At 38.7% G+C, this 24,783-nt stretch overlaps 1 protein-coding gene across 8 annotated transcripts in view; it reads right to left on the reverse strand.

Annotated features, from left to right (window-relative positions):
* ICA1 (islet cell autoantigen 1) overlaps window positions 1–24,783 on the reverse strand; it is a 182,982-nt gene that overhangs the window by 30,162 nt on the left and 128,037 nt on the right. For all 8 annotated transcript variants that reach the window (XM_056118411.1, XM_056118413.1, XM_056118409.1 and 5 more), the window contains 3 exons: window positions 14,273–14,398; window positions 13,032–13,130; window positions 446–543 (listed from right to left, as the gene is read on the reverse strand). In XM_056118411.1, the coding sequence (XP_055974386.1) occupies window positions 446–543; window positions 13,032–13,130; window positions 14,273–14,398 (323 nt within the window). The remainder of the gene's footprint in view (window positions 1–445; window positions 544–13,031; window positions 13,131–14,272; window positions 14,399–24,783) is intronic.

The following is a 24,783-nucleotide window of genomic DNA, read 5'->3' on the forward strand; positions in this document are numbered from 1 at the left end:
AACACTAGATGTGTTAGATGGCAATTTCATAGGGTAATTCCCGTTATGAGAGCAAAGCCAGGGGATTTCTTATCTAGGGGAGGATCTTGCAAATGGTGGTGATCAAAGGGGCTGAGTCCAGAAAGCAGGAAGAACTGGAAACTGAGTCTGAGACCCTAAGCATGAGCACCAGGGAACACAGGGGACTTTTGCCCCTTCTCTAGACAAGGCCTCACAAGTTGCCTCTTCTAATTCTTCAGACTTGAGTTTCATTTTGGGAGCAAACCTGGATTGACAGAAAGATGTATGAGAGGAATTCAGCCTCAATTTTAATACATCCATATAAAGAAGTGAATGAGTAGAGTAATTTCCATATCCGAGACCCCATCAGACTTGGTCAGCAAGGAGTCTGCTGCCTTTACTTGTGGAAAGAAAGATTTTGTAAGAGAAGTAGCCTGCGACTTACTGACTTGGCTCTTCTGCTATGGCCTCTGCACTTTGCTGCGGGCTGATCTTCTTCCTTTCTTCTTTCTCAACCAGTTTTTTCATAGGATCTTGTAAGCTCTAAATGAGCCACAGAAATCGAGTGGGGTAGGGAAGACAAAGAAAAAAAAGGCCATCAATTAAAAATTCAACAGCCACTGATTCTAGCAACCAAAGTTGAATCAGAACGTCTGGGAGGTTTCCTTGAACCAATCAAGTGAACAGAAGTGAAATTTTATATCCTCTCAGACTCACTGAAGTAATACTAGCTTATAAAGTTGCTTTGTCCTTAGATTAATGTTTCCCTTTTGTGATAAGTTATTCAAAAGAAGGCCTTCTGGCTATAGCTAACTTTATTTTCCATCTTTAGCATGCAGCTAAGATAAACATTCTGCTCTATTTGCGCCCACACACTGACAAAGTGGAAGTTTTTGCTACTCCGAAGATGAGAAAACTTAATTTTATATTTGATTTTTCTTGCTATTTTGCAATCTGCAAACAGTGTACTAAAAAAAAGGGAGACAACAAAACCTTTAAAAGAAAAAACAAACAAACAAAAAACCCAAAATAGTGACAACACGTTCTGACAATTTTACTCCCAAAAGTGGACAAAGCAGGTATATTCAAATCTTTGTAGATTAAAAATGGGTAAGCCTCTTTGTGGTAAGTTATTTCTGGGAATTACTATTCTCAATATTTATTAAATGGGTAATGAATATAATTTAAAAAGCTTGTGTCTATACCAGCAACAAAATCTTGGTAAGATAAAACAAAAAATTTTCTGTGAGAACCAAATGATATTATAAAAAAGATCTCTATTTCTGGCCCTTATTAAAATATAAACCTAAAAATACAAAAGAAACATCTCAAGAGACTTATTCTTCTTATACTCTCAAATAGGTCCATGCCTTCATCCTTTGGACCCTCAAGTCTCTCCATTTCATCTCTCACTTCTCTAGCCTCCCCCCCCCCCCCCACCCCGCCATACACACACAAAGGCAATTATGTTTCATATGGCTCTTCAGAGCGCTTTATGATGACTTTCTTGAGGGCTGGATGAAGAGCCCAGAGCTGCATCTGGTGGGGCAGAGCTGTGATGACTTTGGTGCCTGCCTTAAGCAGGCTGGACACTGGTCCAGCCCTCCTCCATGTTGATTTGATTTCATATCAGCATCATTCTCCTAAAATACCCAGTGCCTCATGTTACTGTTTTTGCTCATGGACCCATATAACTTATGTCATTTGTGAATGTGAAAATATTCTGTTTAAATGAGATTTGGAGCAAAAGAGAGTGTACCCTGGTAGATTTAATTTATCAAATGAAAGGGTCCAACATGCCGTGCATGTTCCTCAAGTAATGATGCCTTTACTGCAGAGGTTTCAATTAACATTCTGCCAGTCCTTGAAACTGAGAAGAGCATGTGGGTCTCTTCATGAATGTACTTTCTAGTCTGCCATCTCTTCTGATCTTTTATTTCTGAAGAAACCCTGTATGTATGAGAATAACTATTTTGCTTCAGATTAATACTGTTTCTCCTAACCTAACCTTACTGCTAATTTTTAAGATACTCTAAAACATGATCTCATTTTTCTCTTCCAAATGACTGCTCAGGAGTTTCCAAATATTCCCATTCAACTCATCCTGTCTGCTCTTACCTCCTTTATGCTAACAGCTCTTGTCTTTTCTTTGTTCAACCTGCTACATTGGCCTAAAAACTCTGCCTGCTCATCTTCAAGTTATTTAAGTCCGTGCAAAACTAGAGAACAATTACCAGCATTTTCTGTGAAGTTTCATTCAGTAGGCATGGTCAAAGTCAAGAAAGACTTTCCATCTTCAAACTGCATTTACAACATTGTATGTGTGTGTGCATGTGTTTTCTCAGCAACACCTGACAGTGCCATTCCTCGCTGTGTGCATAGAAGTGACCCGTGGCAGTGCTTGGAAACCATGGTGTGCTGAGGAATCAAACCAACCAGGGTCATTGGAATGCAAGGCAAGTTCTTGAACCTTGGTACTCTCCTTCCAGGCCTTAAGACATTTAAAAATTTTTAAATAATAAAAACACGTGTAGAACATTTGGGGGGCAAAAAACTCGTAATTCTATTTCCTAAGTTACTGAGTTATTATATTCACCTATTTCCTATTTTGAAAAATATTTGTACTAGCTATATAATTGAAATCATTGTATATATTATGTACACAGATGTCCTCTTAACCAATAACACTGTGTAGCTATTTCACAAACATGTTTATCGATTTGGGGATTAAGATTTTATATAATAATCACTGAATACACAAATGTATATTCATGCACTTACATACTAATATAAGTTCTTTAACCATTTATATGCCCTCTGAATGGACTTCTGGTGCTTTTTCCTGTGAGAACTACATCAATAAGACAGTGTCATCCTTTTAAATGACTCCTATTTCTGGTCATTTAAGGTACTTGCCTTGCATGCAGCTGACTTTGATTAGATCCCCGGCACCTCATAATATCCCCTAGACCCTGCCAGGAGTGATCCCTGAGCTCAGAGCCAGGAATAAGCCTTGAGCATGGCCAAGTGTGACCCCAAAACAAAACAAGTAAAAACAAAACAGTAATAGAAAGTGATCCTTCAGTTAGCAGAGTTTCTCTTCCTGGAGATCCGAACAATACAAGGAACAAGCCATGTGCATGCAGCTCAGAGATGAGGGAGAAGGGGCCTTAAGTGTAATGGAAAGAAAAGGTGGAAATAGTTTGGCTTGTTTCAAGTACACAAAGAATGCACTGAGGCTGGAGTCTAGTAGGCAAGTTACAGATCTCAGCAGATCAACAGAAAGAGGCCAGAGAGAGTCACACAGGGAGAATACTCCCTTACCCACTTTTGTCAACATGTAAATTTTCTCTATAGTTTTATCATAATATTTTGCTCTTTCAGTCTCTATAATTAATAACATCCAAATGAAATCTATAGTCCTTGGGCAGAAGCAGAAATGTCTAGAGGACAACTGGAACAGTGAGGGGATTGAAATAATAACTTTATTTGTGATGCTCAAGCATCTGATAAAAGGCACATGTTAGTATATACATGCATGGTTTGGGAATGTGCAACCATAAGTGGTTCAATAGATGTCAAGACTTACTCATTTCAATAGATTTGGTAATCACGGTATTACACACACACACACACACACACACACACACACACACACACACACACACACACACACACACACACCTTCTAGCAGTTATATTCTCCAAACTGAGATCCAAGACTTTTGGAGTCTGTGAAGCTTGTCTTGGATGCTGGCTCGCTCAATTATCTTCTCACTGCATTTTCTTTTACTCAATCAGCACTAGGCAGGGCCAGGACATGTCTGCTCTCAGCCGTCCGTGTCAAGCTATCACAGTGCTTGCCTAAGCCCCTGAGATGCCCTTGACAGCTCTATGGTTATCATCCCTCTGTCTCCAGCCTGACCTCCCCTCATAACCACACTCTCAGACAATCCCTTTGTAATGTAAACCACTCACTCCTTTTGCTATCCCTTCCCCCTGTTGGGCCATTAGCAGGGACTCAATTGTTGGCTCCCATCACCACAATCACAGTTAAGTCACTATTGTATTTCACCAACAGATTAGCTGCAATTCCAGTGGCTACTTTAATTTTAAGTTATTATTAATAATTCTTTGTCAGTTGCTCCTCTCTTCCCACTGTCACTACTGAGGTTAAGGTGAAAAAAAAAAAGAAGTGAAGAATAAATAAAATAAAGTGAAAAAAATTAGACCTCCTTAGCTAGGAAATTCAAAAGCTTGGGGGAATGATATGTAAAGGTTTATAAAAGCGCAAGCAAAATTAATTCTGAGCACATGGGCTTATTATAAATTAGAATTTTGAACAAAGAGAAACCTCTGTGTGCACTTATACCTCTACCAGTTTTACTGAGCTCAGCTTTAAGATTTATTCATTCAAAGTCTACAACTGATTTTTTTTAAGTCACAGTCACAGTTGTACAACCATTACAACAATCACTTTTTGAACATTTTCAAGGAGCATATCTTGAAGCAAAAAAAAAAAATTAGATCAAACGAAGCTAAATGTTTCTTTACAGAGCAAGGGAAACTCCCTTCCCCCATAACAAAACATGTGGAACTGTTTCTAACAAAAGATGGAAAACACTGAAGACAGAGAGAAGCTGAGAGGAACTCTGAAACATGTTAGAGCACGAGTTATTGTTCCCCTTCTCTCCCTCAAAATGAGTTCCTGGGTGCAACAGGAGATACAGGAAATTCTGTGTGGTGGACAGGGCTCTAACTAAGTTTGGATATAAAGGCCCAACTGGGGGTTGGGGGAAGGGGTTGAGGTGAATTCTTTAAATTATTTCAAAGTCCACAACTCAGCTGTAAACTCTTAACCCTGCAGCATCTGTAAGAGTCAGAGGTGATGGCATTTTTGGTGTGACTCAAACACCTGCTCAGGCAAAATAAATCTAGGGGGATGGATGACCGTACATGAAGCAGCCATCAGATGGAAGTACTCTGAACCTGTGGCTGATGGAAGCCACATTCAACACCAAGCCCACAGATGAAATGTCAATACATTACGTTTTGAAACCCCAAATCCACTAGGTCTTCTGCTAAAATGGCTTGTGAAAATCACTATTAGCAGCAATGCAGCCTCATATATGCCCTAAAAGTTCTCTGCAGAGGAAAGAATGCTTTTAGAAGAAGTAACCTTTTCTGTTAAGGCTGCACTGACATGCTAATAGTTTCCATCAATGCTTAAATGGTTTCAGGAAGCACACACACAATATATAAGATCAGCGTGACAGAGGAAACACGCAGACAGAGCTTGCAAAAGTGTCTTAGAAAGGAAACAGCTTAATATAATAATGGGAGTTACTATTTCCTGTATTAGAAAAATAAAAGCAATGGCAACATTCATCTGAATGAAAGCAAAACTATTCAGCAAAATAAATTTCACAGACAAAAGGCCAGCAACCAGCACTAATATAGTGAGTTAAACTTAATGTTTAACAATGACAATGGGGTAACATTCTCCCTAATCTTTAATTATGACATTTCATTTTCTTATGCTACTTCCCAGTAATTACACAGCATGTTTATGAAGGTGCCAAATAGTTGTCTATGAAAGGAAAAACACAAGCAGAACATGGTTAAAGATACCACACTCAGTTTGGGTGTATGTTTGTGTTTATGTAATTAGTAGCACATGGGGAATAAAATGCAGAGGCGGGATGATATGTATGAACCGTGACATTTAGCACACGTTTCTTCCCACCCATCCCTTAATAAAGAGGCTAACTAGAAAAGGAACACTATTCATCGAGAAACAAAAGGTACTTTTGAATGACACCATAGAACAATAAAATTGGAGTAAAAGTAGAGAAAAATGAAAGTCAAGATCATCATTTTCTTTTAAATAAATGGAAAATTGGTACTGGGAAGGCATCCTCGTGGCCTGAAAACAGATGGAATTTGGAAATAGATCAAGTCATTCTGTAACACAGGAAAGAGTCTTCAACACTTGGAGGCCTTTGGGACAGTGGGGAGCATACCCAGTGAGGATTCCATGTAGAATCAAGCTCATACTGAGAGCTCTGACTATTTCTGTATCAATGGCTTTTGAAGCTCTGAAAGGAATTAGATGTCCAGATAGTTCATCTTGTGTTAGGAAATATATTCCATCTTCTAATGCATCTCAGTACAGCCAGAGAAGCACTGTATTCATGATAGGCCAATGGTGACTCCAAGAGGGAAATTACCTTACTGAAGGAACATTAGACCACTAGTAAGCAGAGTGGTATTTGAAACATTTATCACTGTCACTGTCACGGTCCTCCCGTTGTTCATCGATTTGCTCAAGTGGGCCCAGTAACATCTCCATTGTGACATTTGTTACTGTTTGGCATTTTGAATACATCATGGGTAGCTTGCCAGGCTTTGCCGTGCAGGCGGGATACTCTCGGTAGCTTGCCGGGCTCTCCAAGAGGGGCGGAGGAATCAGAACCCAGGTCGGCCAGGTTGACCGCGTGCAAGGCAAACGCCCTACCTGCTGTGCTATCGCTCCAACTCTGAATCATTTTAAAAACTCAAAAATAGTATATCTGGGAAAATAAATAGCACTGAAAAGTCAAGCCAAGCACAATGATATACCACACCCTCCCCTTCACAGAAATTGTCAAGAAAATGGAAAAGGCTTCTTCCAAATTCTGAAACCATAGTACAGTTTCTGAGGGACTGACATACAAAAGATACGTTTTTCCTACTAGCAAACATTTCAAAGTGCTATCTTTCATTTAACTTTTATAGCAACACTTTTTGAAAGTTGGCTATTCTTCTTTCTTCTGGCTCTCTGACTTCATGGCCAGAAATGCTACCTGGAAGAAGTATCACATAAAAAAAAAAAAGAAAAAAAAATTCCTGAGCATTCCTATACCCGGAATGACTGCATTCCCAAGCTGTGGCCTTGCACGAATTACTAGGACTTCCTGGGATTTTGTTTCCTCGTTTAAAACAGGAGAGCAACAACAACAACAACAACAACAACAACAACAAAAACTGTGCCCAACCTTCCAACATTATTCTGAGGATTAAGTACAATTCACGGACTTTCTATATGAATATAGCGGTCTTTGTGATTATAATACCAACCTTGGTACACAAGAGTCATGAATACTGTGAAAAATTCTCTGAGACACTATTTGACAGCTCTTAGCAGGGTGTCTGGCATGAAGGAACTACCCACACTCTGAGAATATATTCGCCTTTCCCATCCAGGAAGACTTGGGGCATAAGGGTAGGTGGGGGATGTAGTCTTAGTCACAAGCAGAGCCTGGAACAATTCCATTGGGCTAAATAAGTGAATGATGACCAGCCACACTCCACCGTGCCCCCCCTTTTCTGAATATGGTAGAGCCTGTGGTCACCCTGTTTAGTGTCACCCCCGCTCCCTCACTGGAACCTGGATGCATTCCAACTATTTCTAATGATCTGGCCTGGAGCAGCTTGGGGAAAGAGAAATCATTCTGCTAAATGCTGTGTAGAGTAATGACACCAAGAGCAAACTTGAAAGTCTAAAAGAATATTCTGGATATTTGCCATGAGTAATTGCCATGTTGGGACTGGCAACTGAAACAGCATTGCAGAGATATTTACCCAATTTTCATAAAACTATTATGGCTTTATTTTCAAAGCAAGTAACTACAGAGCCATGTGGCTTGTTGGTAAATGTTCAAGTGATTAACTGAGAAGTGTGGAGGTGGATGGAAGAAGCCTGGTAGGCATATTACTTTGAAAAAAACAAAATTTAGAAAAGGATGTTTTTGAATCGTGAAAAAAAATAAAGTGGTTTTGGTTTTGAGAATGATGTTCCATATAATGGTGCTGAGTCCTAGAGCCCAGGAGAGAAAGAAAGGAACATTGGCACATCTGCTCCAGTGGTTATTTTTGAACATGTTCTGAGCTGGAAACTCAAATTCAGGTTTCCTTAAAGTTAGAAATCTTGGCACAGACCAAGAGCCAGTTGCAAAGCCAAACTGCATTTTTTTTGAATTAGCCTTAATGCAGGGGTGGGAAGGTCTTCTCTGCCTTTCTCGCCTGTAGGCCTGCCCAGACCTCTCCTTTTTCTGTGGGAATTAGAAGAACCCAAACCCAAAGCCTAGAGGGCTGCAGGACTGGTTTGGGAATGTGGCTGTCAAAGCATGTGTGGGAGAAGGAGATCTCTGGGTCAGCCTGGAGTGAAGTCAAATCCTTGTCCTCCTATCTCACTTCCATTCACACAAGCCAGTAAGTATGAATTCACTGCAAAAATCATCATAAGGATGGAAACTGTGAAAAAAGGAACAGATTGGGCCAAGGAACCAGCCACTTCTACAAAGCCTTCTGTGTCATTATCAGCAATGTCTGTCTTGTGAACCCTGCAGAGAATTTCTTGGCAAATTCATCTTTAATATCCATCCTCTCCAGAAAAAACAAAAGGGAATGTGCCTGCCACAGAGGGAAGGTGGGAGATGGGGTGAGGGTGATGGGAGAGACACTGGGATCATTGGTGATAGAGAATGGGTACTGGTGGAGGCATGGGTACTTGATCATTGTATGACTGAAACTCATGCACAAAAGTTTTGAAGTCTGTAAGTGTACCTCATGGTGATTCACTGATAAAAAATTTTAAAAAATATATCCATCCTCTCTATTCTAAGACTCTTGGCATTACCACTAGGTCTGTCGCCTCACCTCCATTCTCACCACCACTGCTACCACCATCTCAACTCCCACCATCTCCACCGTCACTGTGAGCTGTGACACTGCTGAGCCGGATGTAAAATCAGGCCTGGACAGCCCCAGAGCTGGTGTTCTTATTCATGAATTTTGCTTTGTCAAGTAACCAGAGTCAAACTTGGCTTTCCTTTCAAAGAGACTAGAATACAGCATGATATGGGGGGGGGGTGTGATTTTCTATAGGTTATCTTCATTAAATCTACCACTCTACTCTTAAAAATACAGATGTAGAAGTATCTTCCTCTGTCTTCCTCATGAACAGTTCCCAATGTGTATGTTCAAACCCTCAGTGCTCACTTTTCTCAAGAGAGTTAAACTCTACATACAAGTCAGCTATCTGAGAGAGAATGCCACTGATATAGGGGAAATTTTAGAATTTTTTTTCAGGGAAAAGTCACTTAACTCCTTCCAACCCATGCCTGATTTAGATTCATGGAGAAATGGGTAAGTAAAAGACATCCTAGGGGGATGGAGTAAACAGGACTACATCTGTTTGTTAGCTGGGAAAAAAAGAACTGCTTTCCTAAAGACATTTCATTGAGATTTTAAAACACACTTTAATCTCTTAGTCTAGATTACTTTCTTTATAAAAGTGACTGATCTCACAAGATATGGCTAGTCACATACCATTCCTATCCTCATGACTTGATCATTTCTATTTCTTGACCATTCATATTTCTACTTGGCTTGTGTGTGTGTGTGTTCTTTTGTTTTGGGGGCCACACCTGGCAAGGCTCAGGGGTTATTCGCCTCTCCATGTTTGGATCTGCTCTCTGGGGGCTCAGGGGATCACGTGGGGCCAGGGACTGAACCAGGGCTCCCATGTGCAAAGCCCACACTCCCTACCTTTGAGCTGTCACCGGCCCTGCTTAACACTTTTTGTGGCCTAACGTGCACGCAGGTATTCTTAAGAGCCTGGCATTCTGTGAAAGACATTCCCAGATGATCTGTAATCAGTATAAAATCAACACATTGCATATAACTCATGCAAATCATCTAGTAACACATTACTAAATCAATAACTCTGAAAATATGAGATAACAAAAAGCCACTGCTATTTTATGGAGAGCACTTAAATGAAAATCTTCTTTATTTCAAATGTGAACTCTGTGAGCTGTTCCAACTATTAAGAATAATACAATGATGCTGCCACATACCATTGGTGGCTCACATGTGAACATGGTTTAATTAACACAAATTGCAGCATCAGAGTGTTAATACATTCTGTTATACTAAATTTCCAGGCTAAATTTTCTGTGATGTTAAAATGCTAAAAAATATATCATAACATTAAAATGAAGTAATGAATCAATGAAAGTAGAATCAATATAGTCATAGCAGGCAAGAATAAACAGCAACAACTATTGTCATGTGAAACACTACCACAAAATATTCACAAAATTTCAAATAGTCACTTGGATATTTTTCAAAATACGAGGATGATGCTAAATTTACTTCTTTCCCTTGTTGTTGTTGTTTTGGGGTCACACCCAATGGTGGTCATGGGTTACTCCCAGCTAGTCATGGATTACTCCCAGTAGTTGTTTGGAAGCTTGGAAGCCAGTGCTCCTAGAGATTTTCAGAGGACTATGTGGTATCAGGGATGGAATTTGGGTATCCTGCATGCAAAGCATGCACTCTAGCCCACTGAGCTATCTCTATAGTTCCTAAATTTAATTATGGTAAATTTATTTTAAAAAGAATTTTTATATTTTCTAAGGATATGTTAATTAGAAATAAAACTTGAACTTCTGGGGCCTGAGTTATATAGCCCTATAATTCTGCAGCAGAAGACTCTTCCCTCCAAACAGGATGCACTGAGTGTTTAACACATTAATTATCATCCTTCATCAAGCATAAAACTAACAGTCAGGAAATACAGCTGCAATGGCACAATTACCAACACACTCAGAATACACCCTGCAGCAAAGAAAACAAATGTGTTGCTTTTCATTAACAGAGCTTGGCAAACCTCTCCAAAGACAATGTTTTCTTTCTAAGCCAGAGTCCTAAAAGGCATCTAAGGGGCTATTTGTTTAGGTAAATCCAGAGAACAAATGCATTGTACAAGCATTTAAATTTTAAAATATCCTTTACCAATATGCAGTGCCATTTAGAATAAATTTTTATACATTGAAGGATGATTTAATCAAATCAGTACCTTTGAATACTAGGCATGTATTTAAAACAGGAGTGCAAGAAGGCTAGTAGGCCAAGTAATGACTTCTTGCTTGACTGATACCTAATGTATTAATGGTTTTCACTTTCCTGTTTTGTGGCATACAAATATGTAAAGTGCCTCTGTTTATGTAATAATTATCTATGTTATCACAAGTTTCTCTCATTCAGGTTTGAGCTTATACAAAGAAATTAATTAGCTACTAGCATTAGGATTTTGACATATCTGCAATGAAAGCCTAGATGAATAGAATTCGAGAGGCAATAAAAGCATAGTCATTTGGTTGGTTTCTAAATACTTAAAAATTTCAATATATTCTTACTGTAATTTATCAGATTTATTGCCCTTACTGAATTAATATTACAACAAACCATAAACTATTGTTTAAAACCATAATTTAAGGAAAGCCCTGAAAATACAAAAAGCAATGAATAATCATTGGTGTCAAATACTTCCATTATGTTTATAAATCTGTCATCAAAATTTCATAGTATTCTGTAACATAATCAACTGGGTCTTTCATGGGATAACTATCAGGGCAAAAATTAAGATTCCATGATCTGCTCAACACAGGAGACCAAGGATGCACAGGAGGAATTCTCTATGCTTGTGGTATAATTCTTATGTCATGATTTTATATGCAGCAACCTCAAACCTGAATTTCCTTTAAACTGTTTTTGGGGTAGGCATCATTTTATTTTCCATCTAGTTGATTTGCTTTATGCGCAATTACCTTTCAAAAGACAGACAATCTTTGGAATTGTGACTTCTTTATAAAATAAAATGTGTGGCACAGTAATGACTTCAAATCTAAAATTCTGTCTCATTAAAAAATAATCCATAGGATTCTGCTCAGGGCTACATGAGAAATGTGAATGGTGTGAAGTAAAAACTTTTAATCAACCTGCTTGGTCAGGAAAGCTGCTTCCCAAGGAGCTGGAAGCAGTTGAGGAGGAAAGCAGAAGGCTGGAGACAGTGCACAATGTCTGACAGGATAAAGCAAGACCCATCAGAAATAAACAATTCTTCCCTCTCAAGTTCTTATATTTCAGTTGATAGACTGAAAAAAGCATACATATAAATGCATTGAGACATATCAATGGCCACCAAATAATCAGGTATTGAGAAGAAGGAATTATGAAGACCAAATTCTACAACCAGGTGTCTTGCCTGGGGCAAGTGCACAACACCTGAGTCAAACCTCTTGGGTTGTTAGGACCTTCTTTGAAAGTGCCAAGGTCCTGAAGGGTTTTGGTTTTGCTAGTTTTGTAGAAACTGTAACATTATGAACATCTCAGAATAAAAGAAGTGGTTTAGGGAAAAAAAAATACAAAAAACAAAACAAAATTAACACACAAGCAATATTTTGTTGAGTAAAGTGACGACACATTTACAAACTGCCTAAAAGTGAAAAGAAAGGACATTTCAAGGCATACATTAGCTTTCCTGGGGTTCTTCTTTACCCAAAGATATGAACTAGTTAAAAAAAAAAACACTCGCTGTTCTCTCATCAATCTTAAAAGTCACTTTGGAACCCAAATCAATTCTTTAATTCACATTCAGTTGCAAACTGAGAAGCTGACATTGTGTATATATTCCATTTGAACTGAGAAGTTTATTTTAATATTTTTTTAATTAGAAAATTGTCACTGTAATCTTGTGGAAAAATTAAATTCTATATTTGATGGTACTCTCAGAATAAAATATTTCTGAATATTTCTGAGCATTCAGTATGTCAGGAGGAGGAAAGAAAAAATGTTTCTTAAATAATCATATTTTAATTTAATGATAAAAATATAAAAGAATGTACTAGGCATGTATAATCATCTCTTCCACAATATCAAAAATGTATTTTAAAGGAACAGGATGCATCCTGTTTTGAGCCTAAGCTCAAATTCATCCCAATTCATCTCCCAATAAGGTTTAATCTGCACATGTGGATTTCTGCGGCTTACCCTTGTGTTGGAAAATATAAAGAGTAAAAAAAAAACTAATTGAGGGTATCTTTTTTCTGCCATCTCTCTTTCTGACATAGACTGTTTGGAATAGTGCTTGCTGTAATAAGCATTGTGATATAAACAAAACTTTGTTTTTTCTAGCTTTCGTACCTTTAATGTGGTGAATTCGTATGGTTGATAACCCTTGAAGCTTTCATGGATGGCTGCCATAGTATGAGAAGTTTTCTCCCAAAAATGAAGCAGAGTGGTCTATAAAGGAAGACAAAAGAGCTATTAGCATTTCTAGCATCAAATTCTAGTAATTGTTGACAGAAGAGAGTACCATCTGTGGCTTTCAGAGGTTTTAAAAATACGTTTTCAACTTATCTCTGCAACCTTTCCTCCCATTATGCTCCTATAGATACCTTAAATTTCAGTCAACTTAATTAGCTCTCATTCCTTGTGGGATGAATTTCCCATGAATTGTGCTGATCCACTGCCTGGAACTTTTATTCTCTTTGTACCTGTCCCCCTCTTACCCATCCTCTCAAATCCAGAGCTAATCATTAGCAATCTACTTTCTGTGATCCCTCAACTGATGCAACTGTTCCTCCATCAAGTCTTTACTGGATTTATTTCTCTTAGTGCAACCCTGTTCTGTCCTTGGAGTACAGGAAGTATAGTCAGACTCACTGTCTGGTTCCCTTCCTAAATTTTAAAAATTTACTTATTTCAATGTGCTCCCAGCATGGGACAGCTCTGTCTACCAATTTAGGCATCAAGCTAGATGAACAAAGGATCATCTCCTTTGCCCCTGATGGAGCAACACTACCAACGAGGTGTCTTTTGCCATTGCCAGGGCTACTTTTCTAAACTATAAAGTTCCTTGAACAAAGAACTTTGTCCAAACTTGGCCTTACGAGTTATTATATTTCCTGCAATGTCTAGAGTTCAGCATCTCACTCTCAGTAGGTGGTCAGCAGCTCTGCTGATGTACACAAATATTTCCCTGAAAGAACTTAGTGACTAAAACAAGCTCATTAAACTAGAATAACCAGATGAAGAAGTAGTTGTGCTGGGAAATGTACAGACCCATCCTCAGTGAGTTCAAAGGAGGCTTTTGAAGGACACAACATTCATTTTGGTACATTAAATAGAGTGGAATTTGGAAAGGCAGAAGTGGACGGCAAAGGTACTTGAGGTAAGTAAAAAACTTAAGCAAATGCAGTGAAATTACAGTGGTTGCACAAGGAATAGCATGTTTAAACTTTAGGACATAGGAAGAGAGAGAGGCGTGGGAAGGCCTTCAGGAATTCATGATGCCTAAGTCACATTTGCAGCTACAGTACCCTTTACTATTATCAAAACCTAACTCAATTTTTGTTTGACTATAACAAACATCCTTCTGTTACCTGGTATGTTGCTAACATATGAGACAAGAGATTGCATCTGCTTGCTCCAAGAAGATCCACTTTTTGACATACATCCATCTTCAATTTGTCAAAGCTCTTTTTGGCAAGGCGGACTTGTGTTTGAACCTAGAAAATCAAAAGGCATCTCTGAGTCACATGAACTGTAGTTCAGAAGCCTACAAAACTCAGTAAGTGAAAACAATAACACAGAAGGCTCAACTAGCAACAAATGGCTCAGAAAATTCTCAGACAATGACTTCAATACTACCATTGTGAGAAAAAAACAATTTTCACAAATTTTCTTTTAAAAACTGAGATTTTTAAAAAATAATTCCACTTGCCATTTTGTTATAAAAAGCAATATAAAACAAACTATTCTGTGCCTTCCCAAGGGGTAGACTTGTCTGGGCGGATCAGGGGGGAGTGGGAAACTGGGGACATTTGTGAAGGGAAGGTTACACTGAATTCATGTCTGAACATTAACTGTCTGAAGCAACTGTATTATTAACAACTTTGTGAACCACAGTGTTTAAATAAAGTTTTAAAAAACTGCCAGTGAGAAGGACCAATAGCAGGCTTGCCTCTTTTTTTGTCTTTTGTCTTCAGTGGAAATTCCTTTGAATTTTCAATCATCCTGAATATTACAATCATCCTTTATCTTCCCCAAGAATCTACAGGACATTGCGCACATTTGGGTGATTTTATAGCAGACTTGCCATCCTAATTATACAGTTTTCTTGCTCAGTGTTAAAATTCCTCTCCTTTCAAGGCATTTATATGTTGGTCACCGTGAAGAGAAGTCTGGAAATATGCAGGGTGTTAAGGAATAATAAACTTTGCCATTTTGTTTTCCTATAGATCTTCCTAGCTGTCTCTTCATTTACTTTCACTGCCGTTCACATCTTATAAAATACTGGGCATTTTTTTTTTTATGTAGGAGTACTGGTATTTATTCAGTCACTTATTAGCTGATTGAATTGGTTGAATTGTGCATGAACTCGACCTTACTTTTTTTTTTTAATTTTTAAAATTTCATTTATTGAATCACCATGAGAGTAGTTACAAAGCTTTTGGGTTTAAGTCTCGGTCATACAATGAAACACCTGTACCTTCACCAGTGCCCATTCTCCACCACCAAAAACCCCAGTATACTCCCATCCCACAACCTCCTGCTACCTGTGGGGCAGATGATTTCCACAGTACTCTCTCTCTACTTTGATTACATTCAATATTTTGACACCAGACCCACCATTATTATTTGAAATTTTACCCCAACACTCAGATCTGCTGAAAAGGCAACAGCAGACAATTTTTTTTCTATTGCTGGTTAAGAATAACATATGATGTCACTTGGCTGCAGCAGTGGCCACGCAATTTTGAAATTTCAAAATTTTAACACTTAAATCTGGAGGGATTCCTACCAAAACCTGCTGGGTTCCGAGATTTGTTCCTGAGTCTCTGGGATCATGACCGTTAAGCAGCTTGATGAGGAGCCAAAAAGGCTGTTTATGGGCGGCGACTCAGGGTCTTGTTGGGATGGGGAGGAAAGGGCTGGCTCCACCCCCATTCCATGATGCCCCAAATGTCTCGTCACTAAGGGCCCAAACCTGACTATCCAGTGGCCTCTGGCGGCCACCGGGGAACAGGCCAAGGCACAAAACCTATTCCCACCTGGGGTGGCCCAACCCCAGTAACCTACTGCAGGGACCGGATGCATTTCTGCCAAAAGCCGTTGGGTTTCAAGATTTGTTTCTGAGTCTCTGGGATCATAGCCCTTAAGCAGTTTGATCAGGAACCAGAGAGGCCATGCCTCACATTATATAGCTGTGCCCGAGGTGGTTTGTGGGTGTGTCTCCCACATACCTAACTTTCGGGCATTTACTTTTTTGGTAAACTTTGCCTGACGTTTTTGGGGTCTGGCCAAAGGCAGAGCAACAATTTTGGGGTATCTAGAAGTCTGAAGGCACCATCAGACTGCTGATGCACTCACCTCACAGGTACAGATTGACCTGCTGGTGTTACCATTCCTCCTGTGCATTTGTTTAATTAAACTAAAAAATCAACACTGATATTCTGTTAACCAAATGACAGACATTTGAACTTCATTAAATTTTTCACAAATGCTACTTTACTGTTCCAGAATCCAATCTAGAATATCACCTATGGAAATTGTGACACGGACTGAAAAATCATACACTTTCAATTTTGATTATTGAGAATGTACACAAGCAAATCTCCACTTACCTCTGAGACAATTTAGAAATTCAGCAATGTGAAAGAGACACAAGAAGGAAAGCGCAGTTATCCTAACAGATCAGCCTTTTGCCAGCTTGCGACCCTCAGACTTGAGACCAGCAATGGGCAGAGCAGGTTAACCAAAGACACATGAGGGAGGACAACAAAGGCCATATTTTCCCTGATATCCCACAAACTAGTATCAATAAGAAATGCTTACTTCTTCAAGTGACTGAATGTTACTGTTGTTTATTCACAATACTAAGTGTCATGCTGAACAGATATAAACCATAAGGAGATGAACAACGAAAGTTTCTGGGATGGAAAGATAGACGAGCTAGGTCTTTAAGCTGCACAAGGGACATGCAGTAACTAAAAGATATCGACAAGACTTGTTGGCTTATAAAGATATTTCAATTTCTAATTAAATGCAAATAAATAATTTTGTGGAGAAGTGAAGTTTTCTCTTTATATTAACATAATCAGTTACTCATGTTCTTTTATTCTGGGGAAAATATATTTTATTAGCGTATAGCACAAAGGTCATGAATTAATATACTTTGAAATGTGTCTTAATTTGATTTTGTTCGAATTTTGTGAAGTAATTTTAGAAAGCTAGAAGACTCACATTGGATGCAGTGAGTTCTGAAAGGCCATATGCTTTGTGTGTCAACAATGATTATTAAAATACTTAATGCACTGTTGAGTTTCCAAATGTTGAGCCCTTTCCTTGCCAAACCAGGAGGACATTACACTGCTGGGCATTTGAATACGGCAAAGTTCATTTCATATCTTGTGTTTCATGTCTGCTCTTAAAAACACATTTTCAGCCTGGAGCCCAAGGACAAAACACCAAGAGCTCAGTTACGCATAGGCCACCACCAAGAATTCAATTTTATATGCCTTCAGATGCACTTAAGTGAAAAGTGTTTTGATTATTATTCCTTTCAATTCCAAATACATTATATTCAATTACATAAACATCCTGAGGAGTTCCTGTGGTTTTGAGGCTCTTAAAAATATCTTTAGCCAAATAATTGTATATTTTGTTTATTTCTTGCTTTTATTTCTGTTGCTCCACCTTTCTTTCTTATTAAGTTCTAGGAAATGATCATGCATGTTAGAATCTCTTTAGTGTGGGTCCTGCCTTCCCCAGCCTGCAGAAATCCAATTTACCAGGAAAGTAGCAGTTTCTTGCCTGCTAAAACTATGAAAATACTTCACTGTACTTTACTCCTTCTTGCCTGAAATTCTACTGCTTAGTCCCAACTTGAACTACTTATGGTAACACCAAAGCTATTTATCCTTTTAGTCTAGTCTGGTTTCCCCATCTCCCAGGAAATGTCTTTATATTATTCTAGAACCAAGTAATTCGGGAGTAGTTTTTTTTATATTTTTCCTAAGTATTTTCTTTGCCTTAAAAATTATTTACACCATTTCCCAGGAGATATCTCAACATCCCTCACTCACTCACACCCTCCCTCTGTACATTCAATCAGTAAAAATATTTACATAGAGAAGCTTTTAAATGTTTGTAACAGTAAATAAAATGGAGGTGATCTCTGCCCTCATAGAGTTGACCATCCAGTAAGCATTTCATATCAGTGAGGGCACACTTACAAGGGAATGAGGTTTCCAAACAGAAAGCCACAGTCCCACAAGGCAGGAAGGAATCTTACTGGGAGGTAATTCCCTAAGGAGTGGGGCTCAAGGGATCATAAGTAGCTGAGCATGCTATACTGTGTATGAGACAGAAAACTATAGTAGGAGGAGGGAAGCTGTGGGGTCAAGCTCAATAAAGCCGATCTCAGAAAGCCAGTCCAGTTGGAGTGTTAGGAACAAGAAGCCTGATTGGAGAGGAGGCAAGGGAGGTGGGTTGGGGCATATCCTGAGGCAAGGCCTTGTAACCACATGCAGGATTTTAGTTTTTATCCACAAAGCAATGGTTAAAATAATGGCAGCATTTAGTAAAAATTATTATTATTATTATTATTTCAGTTTGAAAAGATCTCTTGCTGTAGAGTGTGGGATGGGTTGGAGGACTGCAGATGAGAAAAGACAGAGAATCAAGTGGAAAGAAGTTGACAGCCTTAGAAGTGGGTAGTGTGGCAATGGAGATAAGCAAAATGTTTTTTGGCCCAAGATATATTTAAGAGGTAAAACAGGGGGCTGGGTATAGGTAGGGTTCTATGTTGGAGTGAGGAGGGTGACCCCTAAGGAACTTGATAATTCTAAACGCAGTATTATTGTCTACCTTGCCTTTTGCACCAGATCTCACACAAGTCACATAGCATCAGAATTTTTGGTTTCCTCCTTAACCAGCTCCCAATACTTGATCTGCTACTGAATATTAACTCAATTTGCTTACCCCTATTTTTTCCTGAGGCCGCATCCTACAATTTTGCTTGAGCGGGCCCAGTAACATCTCCATTTTGAGACTTCTTATTACTGTGTTTGGCATATCAAATATGATTCATAGGTAGCTTGCCAGGCTTTGCGAGATACTCTCAGTAGCTTGCTGGGCTCTCAGAGAGGGGTGGAGGAATAGAATCCAGCTCAGCCAGGCTGGCTGTGGGCAAGGCAAATGCCCTACCACTGTGCTACGGCATCCTGGAGCAATAGCACAGTGGTAGGGCGTTTGCCTTGCACGCAACCAGCCCAGTTGAGCCAGGTTCGATTCCTTCGCCCCTCTCAGAGAGCCTGGTAAGCTACCAAGAGTATCCTGCCCTCACGGCAAAGCCTGGCAAGCTACCCATGGCGTATTCAATATGCCAAACACAAGTCTCATGATGAAGACATTACTGGGCCCTCTCGGGCAAATTGATGAACAACGGGAGGACAGTGACCTTGGAGCATCCTACAATAAGGAAAAAAATATTTTAAGATTGAGAATATTCCAGTTACTCTCTTGGCTTCTAGTCACATATCACAAGAGAAAGTTTAGTCTATCTTAAGTCAGTTGGAAAACAGAGGGTCAGATATGTGGCTTCATTAAGAGATTCCTGCCTACCCCTCCCCAACCCCTGCCAGTGTCAGGGAGACTACAGGAACTAAGGCACTTGTCTCATATTCCACTAACTCTAGACCAGACACCTAATACCACATATGTTCCCCTGAGCACCGTTAAAGGGCCATCTGAGCATCGCGAAAGGTACTCCTAAGCAAATATCAGGAATAGGCCCTTGAGCACTGGCTTGAATATGATATAAAAGCCTGCTCTCCCCTCCACACACCCCCAAAGGATATTTCTGTCTTAAGCCAATAAATTATGGCCTCTGAATTGTCACATAATCAACTATCTTGATGATTCACATTGCTTAGTTTAACGTAATCACCACTGAATGCTGGAGCACTTTGGACATTGTTGTCTATGTGAGTGCCGTGCTTGTGGAAATAAAGCAAATTATAAACTTCAAGAGCTATTTATTTTTTGGTCTCCCCTCAACAAAACCATATTTTGAAAAATGTTCCTTCACTTTATTTTAATTATCTGATTTAAAAGGGAGCTGATTCGCTGATTCATAAAAAGGAGCTTTCTTTTTTTAAGGTCACCAATTCTGCTTCCACTGGCCATCTAAAGGATAAGCATCTTAAGCCAAGTTCAATCAAAATGCCCCATAGTTTGCTCACTTAGGGAGGGCGCTTGATCCGAGAAGAATGAATGGGACCATCTTTAGGGTATTTCACCTAGGAATTAGAAAAAATAAGTTCTTAGTAGCCAAAGTATTCGGGGTAGGAAGTTTAGACATTTGAGTTTTCTGCAATAGAGTATAAAATGAGGCCCTCATAACCATGCCACCAGACTCCACGCCAGGCTGTTTTCACTCAGGGTGCCCCGGAGAGGGGGAGGCGCAGGTGGGAGCTCTCCCTGCCCCGGGGACCCAGCCCCAGCAGCCGACCTCCACTGCTCAGCCACCACCACGCTCCAGGCTGCTTTCTGAATCACAGCGAAGCCACTGCACGAACATCATAAGACACTCCTACCCATTTTCCATAATTACCACACCATGTTTGGTGGAGTTCAGACAGTAGGCAACAAATCATAGAGAAAAAAAAATATATATATACCTCTTGGAGAGCCCGGCAAGCTACTAAGAGTATCCCACCTGCCCGGGCAGAGCCTGACAAGCTCTGGTGGCATATTCAATATGCCAAAACCAGTAACTATAACAGGTCTCATTCCCCGGACCCTGAAAGAGCCTCCAATCATTGGGAAAGAGGAGTAAGGAGAGGCTGCTAAAATCTCAGGGCTGGGACAAATAGAGATGTTACTGGCGCCCGCTCGAGTAACTGACAAACAACGGGATGACAGTGATACAATGGTGTGAAGAAAATTCTAGTGCCTAAAAGTGACATGCAGATACAATTATAGAAAAAGGCAGAGACCAGATAGCACTCAAATTCCTAGATCCAGCTCCATCACAGGGTTGGATGGGTTTTCTAATTAACTTTACTCCTCCCTTTGACTAAAAAGATTTAAGGTGAAATGTGTTACTTGCTGCCAACCAGAAAACTAAGGTGCTCAGCTCTGCTCCACCCTCTTCCCTTTGGAGCTGAGCAGGGATGTGGGACCATGGATCTCTTCCCTGGAGAAAGGGAATAGTCAGCCAAGAACTGGCAACCCATCCTGAAAAGTCTATTCTTACTAAATCTAATCTGGAGACAAGACCTACATATGAGAAGGTATTTATGGATGGCATTTGCAGCAGGATGGGCATCAGTGGGTTCCTGCAAAGCGGAAGAGGAGTCAATAGTTTTGAATCCTTCCAGAACAAAAATACTGCCTGAGGGCAAATTTCATGCACAGGGCAGAGAAGTGTTGTGCTAAGACCACTGCCTACTGTGAACAGTGGACCATATAGTTAGAGTGTAGGTCCCTTCAAACCTTAAGAGGAGACCACAGGATGCTTCTCAGGTTGACTTGGGAAGTACAGAGACAGTCAGACCCAGCAAATACAAATACCCTAAGAAACAGCAAACATGCTTGGTGTTACAGGTGCTATTGAGTCCCACTTGTTATCTAAACTTGTTAGCATCACATTGACACAATAGCCACTGCTAGGAACCAGCAACTGGGGACTCTGAGACATAATGCTGATCTAATCTTGGAGGTACATCTGAATTGGAAAGCTTGTAAATGCAGAAGGAATGTTTGTGTCCAAACTCACACAGGAGTTTGTATCCAAAGTGACATAAAGTCAGAATCACTGTCTGTGGGCAGATTAGTGAGTACAAACCCCAAACTGCATTCAGGCCTGCACAAATAAAACCCTAATCTCTAGTCCTCACATCATATTAGACACAATGAAGAAGCAGAGGAATTCATTCACCAGCAATAATGGAAAATAAAAGTCCAGGAAGGACCCCAAGCAAATAAGTGCTCTCTAAACTCCTGGATAAAGACTTCAAAGAAACAATGTTCACTGAATTCAGAAAAGTAATAGAGGAGTGTTTCATCAAAGAGAAATTATGCTCAAAGTTCAACCAAAAATCAATGAGAAAATAGTATATGAACTAAAACACACACACACACATATACACACACAAAGGTCAAAGGGGCTCAGCAGTAGAGAATGGCATATACCAAAGAATTTATTAGTGAACTTCTGGAAGAAATCATCAAAACAACAAAAAAAGAGAAGAGATCAAGGAGGAAAAAACTGAGCAGGAAAAGGAGAAATGAGTTAAAAGAAGAAAACAGAGATTAGGGCCAGAGTAATAGAACAGCAGGTAGGCTGTTTGCTTTGCACACAGCCAACCAGGTTTGATCCATTGCATCCCATATGGTCCCTGCACTTACAGGAGTAATTCCTGAGTGCAGAGCTAGGCGTTAGCCCTGAGAATCACTGGGTGTGCCTCCCAAACAAACAAAATACCACAGAGATCTATGGGGATAATATATGCATCACTGGAGCTCTGGAAGTTAAGGAAAATGGAGAAAAAATGGCTCATTAAAGAAAATATATTCAAGAACTTTCCCACACTGAGATCAAGCAATATACTTAAATCAAAGAGCCTCAAAGATTTTTTAATGCAAATAAGAAAGATGCACTCATAATTAAAATGTTAAAAACAATAAGAATCTTGAAAGCAAGAAGAGCAAATATAAAAACTCATGTATAAGGAAATCCTCATATGAACTCACTGCACGTCTATCAAGTGAAAGCCTACAGGCCAGAAGGGAATAGACGATATAATCAATACAATTGCATGAAACAAGTGTCCAAAAATGAATGTTCTATCCAGCCAGATTACCACTGACGTTTGAAGGGTGTGACACAAAGATTTGCAGACAAACAAAGAAGTTCATAGCTACTAAAACAACTTTGCAAGCAGTATGAAACAAAACTCTGTAAAAGAGAAAAACCCTACTTGCAAGTAACAAAATACTAAAAAATATATAAAACATGGGAAAGAAGAGTAATAATGGGACATCTTACAGTGAATAAGGCTTACTCACTTTGAATTTAATAAAAGACCCAGCTCAGAACCTGTTTACCCAGTGAAAAAAGTTTATGATAATCTCAAGATAAATATACTTTGAAGATATATGAGAGTGAGCAAATGGAAACTGATCACTATGTAACAGTCAGATATCAAAGATCGAGAAGAAAAGGCCAAAATAATGGAGTCAAACCTCACAAATACCTAGAATCCATAGAGAATGAAGATAACAAATTTATTTGTTTCAATTTTTTTCTTAATGTCAGAGACTACAATTCACCAATAAAAAATACATTGTTTCCACATGAATCAGAAAACAAACTATCATTCTGCTAAGAAGACACATTTACAAACTGTCGTGATAAATACAGACTCAAAATAAAAAGTTGAAAAACATTTACACAAGCACATGGTTACCTACAAAGGTCTGAAGAACACACTTATATAAGTCAATATATACTTAAAACTGAAAAAGGTAGTAAGAGACAGAAATGTTTATTAATGATAGTAGATTTTAACAACCTTCTATTGCCACTGGATAGATCAACGACACAAAAAAATCAATAAGGAAATGACAGTCTTAAAGGAAGAAAAGGGAGAACTGGGATTAGTAAATATTTGACTCTCCATTCCCAAATTTGAGTTTACATTCCTTTTTCAGTGTACATGAAACATTCTATAAGATAGACCACACGTTAGGAACAAGTGTACATAATCATGAAGAGAGAAATTATTCAAACCCCAATGCTATGAAGGTAAGGAAAAATAGCACATGAAGAATGAAGATAAAGATTCAAGCACGTGAAAACTAAATAACATAAGAATGAACAATCATTGCGACAGAGAAGACACTGAAGAAGAAATAAAACATTCCTGGAAGCAAACAAAAAGTGAAGATGTGAACTACTGGGAAATATAAGACACAATAAAAAGTGCACAATAGGAAATTTCATAGTAATATAGACCAATATCAGGAAACAGTAAAGCTTAAATAAGTAACCTAACTCCACATCTTAAGAAACCAGAAAAACAACAAATGAAGCTAAGAGTAGAAGAAAGTGAAAGTAAAAAATAGGAGGAAATCAATGATACAGAAACAAAAAATCAATATAAATGATCAATGATACCTACAGCTGGAATTTTGAAATAATTAACAAGATTGATAAATCATTAGCTAGATTCATAGAGAAAAAAAAGAAAACTCTGAAATTCAAAATGAGTACAAGAAATAATACAGAAATATAAAAGATCATAGCAAATTAGAATAACTACCATTAAGCCTAAATTGGAGACCTAAGAAATAGGTAAAATTTTAGAATCTTACATCCCCAAAATCAATCAAAATAAAGAAAGATAGAGATATTAATTACCAGTACATAAATTACAACAGTAATAATATATTTCCCCAAAAAATTCATGTCAGACAGGTTCACTAAAGATTTTCCCATTTGTCAAAGACAAACTTTTACCTATCCTTCACCAAGGTTTTCCGGAAAGTCAAAGAAACAAGAATTCTTCCAAATGTTTCTCTTATGTCTCTAAAAGTTTCACTACTTTCATTATTGATACAAAAAACAGAGACATAATTTAAAAAAGAAAATTATACCTCAATAAAATACACCTGATGAATATAAGTGAAAAGATCCTCATCAATATTTTAGCAAACCAAATTCAGTGATATATGAAAAGAATCATACATATGTCATGATCAAGTGAGATTAACTAGAGATGTAAGGATGATTCAATATACACAAACCAAGGTGATATTTTAATAAGAGGAAATATAAAATTTATATTATTATATCAATTGATGCAAAGGGTGCTTTTAACAA

The sequence above is a fragment of the Sorex fumeus genome, unplaced genomic scaffold, assembly GCF_029834395.1.
Source record: "Sorex fumeus unplaced genomic scaffold, SorFum_2.1 ptg000037l, whole genome shotgun sequence".
NCBI classification, from domain to species: domain Eukaryota; kingdom Metazoa; phylum Chordata; class Mammalia; order Eulipotyphla; family Soricidae; genus Sorex; species Sorex fumeus.